At 36.3% G+C, this 9955-nt stretch overlaps 1 protein-coding gene across 1 annotated transcript; it reads left to right on the plus strand.

Annotated features, from left to right (window-relative positions):
* Window positions 1–93: 93 nt before the first annotated feature.
* Window positions 94–9123, plus strand: hccsb (holocytochrome c synthase b). Its single transcript, XM_067435464.1, has 7 exons — window positions 94–213; window positions 1835–1969; window positions 2043–2176; window positions 2257–2405; window positions 4788–4907; window positions 8006–8092; window positions 8180–9123. Exons 2-7 carry the CDS (start codon window positions 1849–1851, stop codon window positions 8376–8378), a joined length of 810 nt encoding a protein of 269 aa, XP_067291565.1. The 5' UTR covers window positions 94–213; window positions 1835–1848; the 3' UTR covers window positions 8379–9123.
* The last annotated feature ends 832 nt before the right edge of the window (window positions 9124–9955 follow it).

Below are 9955 nucleotides of genomic sequence, written 5' to 3' on the forward strand. Positions count from 1 at the left end.
TAAAATGTTCCATAAAAAATGTCAGCATCTAACTTACATTAATAAATAGACAATATGATTTCTCTGAAAAGCACTTCAAGAACATTCATACTATCCAATTAATATTCATGAGCTACGTCCCTCACCGCGCGCAGTGCATGCTGGATGTAGCGGAAGTGGCAGTGCACGTTGACATTGCAGAGCGACCGATCCTCACATAAGAGGCACATAAAGGTGAGTAATGCTCTCGTGTCTGTAGACCTTCACTGATGGATATTGTTATATGAAGGTGTGTAAAAAGCTGGTTACGGTATTATGGAGTTTGGAGTGGAATATGTTATTTTACATGACTGTATGGGTGATGTTATATAACTTACTTTGTAACTCTTACATTTTGGGATTGGTAAAAGATGAGAACTAGTTTTTAGATGAACTCTCACTGGCAATATAGTGTATTTGCCCATTTGTTTGTTTTAAGAATTGTGAAAGGCGTAATAGTTCACCCAAACAATATTATAATATTGAATATGAATGACAGAATATTTACACTGTTATTTTCACACACAAATTTTTGCTCAATTAATTGAATGGTGACCAACTCCAAAAATGACTTTAAAAAGCACCATAATGGTTCATACCATAATTGTGCCATATATTTCAAGTATTCTGACACGATAGCTTTGCATGAGGGATAAATATGTGACCCTGGACAACAAAACCAATTAAATAATAAAAAAAATATATACATTTTCTGAATAATAAGCTTTTCATTGATGTATGGTTTCTTAGGATAGGACAATATTTGGAGATACAAATATTTGAAAATCTGGAATCTGAGGGTACAAAAAAAATCTCAATATTGAGAAAATCACCTTTAACGTTGTCCAAATGAAGTCCTTAGCAATGCATATTACTAATACTAATATATGTGATATATTTATGTTAGGAAATGTACAAAATATATTATATTTTGATATTTATTTAATATCCTAATGATTTTTGGCATAAAAGAAAATCTATAAATTCAAACTATAGGCCTACAATGTATTGTTGGCTATTGCCATAAATATACCTGTGCAACTTTAGGACTGGTTTTGTGGTCCAGGGTCACATTTTTGCCTATATTCAAATATGGCACATCAAATTGTCTCAAGGTCTTTTCATAACTAAACACACCACATTTGAATATGAACATATTACAACTCATGTTTCTCAATTAAAACTCAAACAGCAGAAGACTGAATATATACATGCACATAAAAAGTCATATGGACTATTTTATGTAAGTTTGTTAGAAGAAACAAAGTCTTACGCTGTTGAACAACATGAGGATGAATAAACAATGTATTTAATTTGTGCATGTAACTATTCCATTAAATGGATAGTTCCCCCATAAATTAAACTTTGTCATCATTTACTCACCCTCAAGTTGTTCCAAACCTGTATGAGTTTCTTTCTTCTGTTGAACACTGTAGAAGATATTTTGAAGAATGTTTGTAACCATCAGTTTATGGGGCCCCATTGACTTATATAGTATTTTTTCTCCATACTATGGAAGCCAGTGGTGTTCATTAACTGTTTGATTACCCATATTCTTCAAAATATCTCCTTTTTTGTTCCGTTCAGCAGAAGCGAGAAGCTCATACAGGTTTGGAACAACTCAAGGTTGAGTAAATGACAGGATTTTTTAATTTTGGGTGAACTATCCCTTTAGCATCATTCTGTCAATTCTTTTTATTTTATTTTTTAATATTTAAAGCCATGTGATTATAGATTTTTGATGTAGTTTTTACATTATAGTAATGATGCAACAGGGTGTGCTTGATCTTTATTTAAATGTCCTTGATCTCTTCAGCACTGGTGTTCATCATGGGTGCATCCGTATCCAGTCTTGCCCCCAATATCCGGGCAGAGTCTGCGATGTCAGTGCCTCATTTTGGAGGGGTGTCCCCACCCCCTGGTTGTCCCATGCATCAAGAGTCCCCTAAAAGTGAGCCATACTCCATCTATTATAATGAGTTGGATATCAACCGATTGTATGTAATAATTTAATATAACCCCAGGCTCTCCGCCTCCTGAGTGCCCGATGCATCAGGCTCAGACGCCTCCAGCCAGCCCAGCACACCAAGAGAGGGCTTATGAGTTTGTCGAGTGTCCCATGAGAGCTTCTGAAGGAGCCATCGATCCCACAAATATGGTAAGCTGGGCACCTCCCTGAATAAGATGGTCTGTGTGATTTTTATTTTTGGCTTAATGTTACTTTTATGTGTACCACAGATGCCCCCTCCAAACCAGGCGGCCGCCCCTGACCAGCCGTTCCCTTTGTCCGTCAAAAGAGAAGAGTCTAAAATCCCACGATCAGGGACAGAACAGAACTGGGTCTATCCTTCTGAACAGATGTTCTGGAATGCCATGCTGCGGAAGGGGTGAGTTTCGGCTTGCTGTACTATATACAAAATTATACAGTATGTTTGTATCATGATCCATAAATCCATGTTTTACAACCAGATATATCCTGTTTATAATTTGGAGAGCTGATGTGTCATTTGGCTGAGTTTCAGGAAGTCTGTGATGGCTGTAACTTGATTACCCCAGATAGAAAAAAATAGTACATTATTCTCCAATGCCAAGAAAGAGACCACAACAATGGTTTTGCACGAACTAGGGCGTATGCACTACTGTTCAAAAGTTTGGGGGTCAGTACGGTTAAAAAAAAGAAAAAAGGTTTTTGAAAGAAGTCTCTTAGGCTTATATAAGATTACCACACTCTGCTGCATTTCTTTGATCAAAAATATAGTGTAATGTGAAATATTTATATTTTAAAATGTAATTTATTCCAAAGCTAAATTTTCAGTAGGCTTTAGTATCTCTTCAGTCACATGATCCTTAAAGGGTTACTTCAGCCGATTAGCATATGGCTTTGTATCAGTAGAAACCCTGGAGTATATTCAAGTGTGTGTGTGTAAAATGCATTATAAACATATGTTTATTAAATATAAACATAATTTTTTTTAAATTTACTAATAGACATGTGCCGATTTTCGATAATGCGATTTATCACGATAATGAATATGCACGATATTGTTATCGTGGGCACTTTAAAATATCGTAAATAATAATTTATTAACAATTTATAAAAATGTTATAATGCACTCAAGAATACTTTGCCCATCAACCGTATAAATGCTCAACACCGCTGTATTCTGCGTCAAAGGGAAACACGCTCAGATATAAACAAGCCCAAGGTGCGTTTGCACATGACTGAACCGGTTAAGGAGCCGCGCTGCTGAAGTGCCGCTCAGTGACAGCAGAGGGCGCTGATGAACAGCAGAATGAAGCCGGTTACCCCGGAAACCCCGCAAACAAAAGAAACTGCTTGTAGTTTTTAAAACAGACATTCGTTTTTGTAATCTCAATGTTGTTCATCACAGCACCAAATACTTAATACTTAAAGACTTAATAGGCTATTTATTTTCAAACTTAAACAGTTTTATGCTTTAACCTGGACTACAACATGCCGTAATAATTAGAAGTGTTCTGATTATTTGTTATTGTTCAGTAAAATGTGATGTATATATTTTTGGTGCATTATTTTATTTAAACATTCAGTTATTTTTGTTCTTACAAAAATAGTTCTTAAAGCTGTTATGCTATGGCAACACTTTTTTTTGCGACTTATTTCAATATCGTGATAATACCGTATATCGTGATAAAACTTCATCAATTAATCGCAGCATGAAAAATTGATATCGGCACATGCCTATTTACTAATATGTTTTTTAATAAAATAAAACAATATATGTAAATGAACATAAATGTTTCCATTATGCTGGGCGATTGCTTTATCCACGCAGGATCAGATGCTGCCTTATATTTGAACAAATTCTTTTTTTTTTTGCGGTGACACTGTAGTTTAGTGTCCAATTCCCATTATTAACTGATTGCTTAGTAGTGTGCATATTACTAGATATTGGCTGTTTATTAGTACCTATTTATAAAGCACATTAATGTCTTTTTCTGCATGACCATGTTCTACACCCCTTAATTCTACCCAATACCTGAACTTAAAGGGGTGGTTCTGTGTTTTTTTTTTTTCTAGGCTTGGTTGTGTTTATGGGGCACAGTATAACGTGTCTTAATGGTTCTTCTTTTTTTTTAAAGAGCTGTATTTTTCTTATATCTGACCTTTATTCCACACCGCTGTCTCCACTGTCATTTGAACGGCTTGTTTGCTTCCTGCTTCTCTGAGGCCCATCCCTGCGAAAAACGTAATGGTCTTAGATTGGTTAGCCAAATGTTGTTTCATGTATTTTTATTGGCTGAAGTGCCAAGCACAGGTTGGGCGGAAACGTCACGCCCCTTACCATTACGGGCGGAAGTCACAACCCAGGAAGAAGCTTTTGTAGGCAATAAACTGCCATAACTTTAAAAGACAATATCTCCGTTTGCATTGAACTTTTAGCGCTGTAACTTTACAGAAACTGTTTATGCTCAAGCAGCAACATTACACACAAACTAAAGTTAAAAAAGTGAAATCGCATGCAACCACCCCTTTAACAACTACCTTACTAACTATTAATAAGCAGTAATTAGGCAGAAGTCGTAGTTAATAGTTAGTTAATGGCAAAAATTGGACCATAAACTAGTGTGTGACCTTTTTTTGCTTACTTAATGTTAGGAGAGTGCCTATGATTCCTTAATGCTGTCTATTTCTTTTGGATACTTTGCAGACATGCACATTATGAATGAAAAATGTCCATTGTCATGAATTACTGTAATTAGCTAATTGCTATCTGTTGTTTTGCAAGGTGGCGCTGGAAGGATGACAGTCTTGCTCCCGAAGACATGTCTAATATAATTCAGATCCACAATCGAAACAACGATCAAGCCTGGCAGGAAATCCTGAAGTGGGAAGCCCTTCATCTCAGGTGACTGCAACACAACTTTCATAATCACTGTGAGATTCAGAGAGCAATGCTGTTTTACTGTGTTCCAGTGCAGGGTTAAATAAAAGAAGGTAATACTTTTATTCATCAAGGATGCCTTCAGTTGATCAAAAGTGACACACAAACATTTATGTTTTAAATGAATAAATGCTGTTCTTTTTAACTTTTATATTAATCAGAAAAGCTTGAAAAAATATCACATGAATAAATTACATTTCAAGATATTAAAATAGAAAACCATGGAAGCTTGTTTGTGGCACAGAAAAGAAGAGGGTGTCCGCAGGGTCTTAAAAAGCATTACAAGTTGATAAATCCATTTTGGGAAAATTAAGACCCTTAAAAGGTATTACAAAGTCTTAATCACAATTTTATGAGGTATTACATTTTGTGCAAGCTTTGTCAAAAGAGTTTGACTCCAAAACGTATTCATGAATATATTTTTCATCCCCATAAGTATTAAAAAACAACGGGGGTGTTCAGTCTGAGATCGGCTCGGGGCGCGCATGCCAGGGATGGAAATTAGCACCCGCCACCAGCCAAATGCGGGGGATTTTTGAGTAGTGGCTTGTGTAAACTCGCCTCACCTGCCGGCCACCGTGGCTGGTAAACAAAAATAGCATACTGTTTCACCTCTTTGTAAACTTTGTTCAATGCATGCGAGTGCTGCTGTATTTTCGAATATGACCAGTCATTTTCACCATCATCAGCCGCGTGTAGCGCCCGCAGTGAGAAGACCTGTCTCTGTGCATCATCCGAAAGCGCGCTCTCGTCTCAGCGTGCAAATATTAAGTTCTCTTTCAAGTCTTGCGCTTAAACGGACAAACTCACACAAGAAGTATGTCAACATGTCCATCTTGATGCGTATTCTAGCAGACATGGTCTGTATATGCTTTAAGAGGACTTTATACAGTCGAGAAAGGCGACGCATTTCCCTGCATTAGGTCTTAAAGGGGCAGTAGCCTTTACTGCTGTCTGTTTAATGTCATACAAAAGATGAAGACATCACTCACTGCTCTCTTTTGTAAGTTTAATAAGGATTAATCTAATTTTGCATTTGATTACTTTATTCGATAGATGTACCTTTCTGCAGGCCAGTAGGCCTATACATTATTATTTAGAGTTATTATATAGAGTGAGGTCAAGTTAAACATTTTAGTTTGAATTTTATTTAATACTGTGCATTGTTGCAATGTGCTAAATAAATATTTGCATTATTTATAGTTGATTATTTGAAACTTTAATATTAATTTATGCAATTGCAATGCCTTGATTTTTAGTAAAGTTACACAGTCATAGCCATAAATGTAATGGTAGTAATAATTGGCATAATTTGTTTCGGTGTTTCGGTTTTCGGCCTTGGTTTCCTCTTTTTCGGCCAAGAATTTTTATTTCGGTGCATCCCTACTGACAATGCTCTGTTTGGTATGTCGCCAACACGCTTCAGAAGATGCCAAAACGAATAGTTTCATTGTTGGGACTATAAACCTAAAACTGGAAAATAAAAGACCACGAATCATTCAAATGTCACATCCAGGTAAAAAAAAAAGAGAGTGCACTCATTTAATGAAATGTATATCAGTTCATGGTTGGTGTGTGTATAAAGAAAGAGAAAATGTCAGTATTTCATTGAGACTTCAGATTAAAAACTGCTTAAGTATTGTAGAGCTTGTAGTATTCATTTTCACACGCAGTTACACATTGTCGGTTAAAAACAAGAAAGTGGCTGTAAAAAAAACATTGAGTGGCTGGTAGATTTTGAATTTCAAAATCTACCAGCCACTCACTGTTAACAAAAAAGTTAATTTCCATCCCTGACGCGCGCCGTCTACGGGTGAAGTCACGTATTTTGCGACATGCACGGTTAGGTGATGCGTCGTCCTCCATAAATCGCAATATAAACGATACAAAATTGGCCTTAGGATAGAGATTTTAATTCTACATTCTACTACAACTGTTTAGTTAAAGGTTTGTTACTGATTAGAACTTGCCCCTATTTTGATAGGGTATTGAAATTAACTTCATGATTCCTGCATATACCCTGTAGAAAAAAATTTTTTTCTTGCAATTGCAAGTTTCACAATTCAGACTTTATTACTCAAAGTGCATATTTCAGAAATGTGGGGAAAAAAGTCTGAATTTGTGCCATGACACTGATGAGAATATAGCTTGAGAATAAATTATAGATACTTTTCTCTTCAGAAAAGTAACGGTTAATGTTTCTGTCTAGATTAAGGAGCTTTACACACAACCATATCAGAGGTACATAGACATTTGATGACCTATAATTTCCTGTAGACTTGATTTGGGTGTGTACAATGGTCATTTAATAATAGCCAACAATAAATTTCCCAAGTCATAATTACGAGATTTAAAAAGTCTGAATTACGAGGTAAAAAGTCTTTAAAATGTCATAATTACGAGATTAAAAAGTCTGAATTGCGAGGTAAAAAAGTGTAGAAAAATTCTAAATTGCGAGGTTAAAAATTGAAAAAAGTCTGAGTTGCGAGGTAAAAAGTCAGAATTGTGAGGTAAAAAGTGTAAAAAAAAGTCAGAATTACTAGGTAAAAAGTCACATTTGCGAGGTAAAAAAAGTCAGAATTGCGAGACAAAAGGTGTGGAAAAAAAGAAGTCAGAATTGCGAGGGTTAAAAAGTTACAACTACGAGGTAAAAAAAATAACATTTGCGAGGTAAAAAGTCAGGATTGCGAGGTTTAAAGTCACAATTACCATAAGCTATTTTAACATTAGTGTTTTTGCTGTATTTTTGATCAAATAAATGCAGCCTTGTTGAGGATAACAGACTGTTCCACTGCAGTGTTTATATTATTAGCAGAAATAATGGTAAAACAACTTGTGATGCCAAACACATTTTAATCACACAAAAGCTGCATCATCCCCTCTGCAGCCCCGTTGCTTCCAGATAAACGAGGTGATAATATAATGTTAGTCGCCTTCTGTTTGTCATTACATGGTCACTGGCAGTGTGACTTGCTTTATTTATACAAACTGCCAAGTATGCAAGAATGATCATAGCGTCCTAGTAGACTACTGTTAGTTTCAAACACGTTTGTTTCTGGCAGTGAGTGTCCATGCGGTCCATCTCTGAAGAGGTTCGGGGGCAAAGCCAAAGAGTTTTCACCCAGAGCCAGAATACGTCACTGGATGGGGTGAGATATAAAAGTGAAGAAAAAAGATCATGTTGTGTTTAAAACACTGCAAAGTGCTTGATTTCTCTCTGCTAACTTTCTCTGTAGATATGAATTGCCTTTCGACCGACATGATTGGATCGTAGATCGGTGCGGAAAGGAAGTCCGCTATGTCATTGACTACTACGACGGGGACATTGATAAAGACACGTACAGGTTCTCCATCCTGGACGTGCGTCCGGCCATCGATTCTATGGGGGCCGTCTGGGATCGGATGAGGGTGGCCTGGTGGCGCTGGACATCGTAGAATCCATCTTAACTCAGTTTTATCATTTCTGCACCACTGAGACATTGATACCAATATACTAGAATCACAAATCTACGGGCTCGGATTGGCTGTTGCTGACTTTAACATGAATCTTTGCAAATTATTGCACACCGATGAATTTGCAGGTTGCTGTTCTCTGTTTGAGAGCAAAATAATAGTGTTTTTTTTCTGCTGATGATGTTCTGAATTCATCATTGGCAAGCATCTCTCTTTCTACTTATTGAGTGATGGTTATTAAATTGAAAGCTTGCTAGCTGATCTTACTCAGAGGTTAACACATCTGCCGGTTGTTTTCTCTTTCAAAGGTTGTTTAGTAAGTGTTTTAGTTCATATGCAGAGCGATTGGCAGCTGTTAGCAATTGTAACTTGGCGAAATGGTTTGGTGGTCTTTGATAATGAATGTATTTGATCTGATGAAGCATAAATGTGGCTTTTTAATTACAAGCCCGTATTCATCTAGTCCATATTCATCCAGCTGTCAGGTTCAGTTTTTTAAATGAAGCAGTTTCTCACCCTGCTGTTTGGGTTTATTTATTTTTGCACAAACCGCTTCATTATTGTCTGTGTGTATGCTAATGTTTTGCTGACTGTGCTGTCTTTGAGTGAGTGTTTCTGTAACAAAAATCTCTAATTAGTTAAATGAAATTTGTAACCCACTTCTGTTTTAAATCTGACCTGTACCAAATTACAATTCCAACAAGTAAATCAACAGTCTTCAAAAACACGTTTGCAATAGTTTTGCTTGTCAGTCAGCTTTTGCTGCTTTCCAGATCACTCCAGCAGGTGGTGCTCTTTCCTCAGAAAATAATTTTCTTTCATTATTGTTCATCGGTGATGGTGATTTAATAGTGATCATTTCCAACGTCACCTATGATTTATAAGAGGTAAGGATGAAATTTAACTTACTTAAGCTTCCTATGAAATAGTCATGAATCTGTTTGTGGAGTTTATTTAAATATTGGTTAGTCAGTCACTTGCGCACTAAATAGGGTGTCAGAGTTAGTCTCCTCAAATGTAAAGACCTTCGTTCATTTTTGGAACACAAATTAAGATTTTTTAATGAAATCCTGACCCTCCATAGACGGCAATTTAATTAACGCTTTCAAGGCTCAGAAAGTGTAAACAGTCCCTGTGTCCACAGTGATTCAACCTTAATTTTATGAAGCGAAGAGAATACTTTGCGCAAAAAACAAACAACTTTATTTAAAATATCTTGCTTTGTGTTCCGAAGATCTTACAGGTTTGGAATGACAGAAAGTTTGAGTGTACATAACCCTTAAAGGTGCTGCACCAGTAACTCGCTGTATTTAGACATTTTTCGGCTGTAGAATAGCTATTTCTAGAAGGTATTAGAAAACATTCGCTTCTGTGTGATTTTTGAATCCAACAGGCATAAATGATTAAGTCATTTCAGCCAGTAAAAACGTTAAACAGTGGAAAATGTACTTGGTGCAACTGTCGCTAGCCAGAATAAAGTAACGTTAGTCCCTACTAGCCTACTGTTTTCATGTCATAATTTTTCTTGCAATGTGATCAATGGCTTTTACAGCATTTTT

The sequence above is a fragment of the Pseudorasbora parva genome, chromosome 24, assembly GCF_024679245.1.
Source record: "Pseudorasbora parva isolate DD20220531a chromosome 24, ASM2467924v1, whole genome shotgun sequence".
NCBI lineage: Eukaryota > Metazoa > Chordata > Actinopteri > Cypriniformes > Gobionidae > Pseudorasbora > Pseudorasbora parva.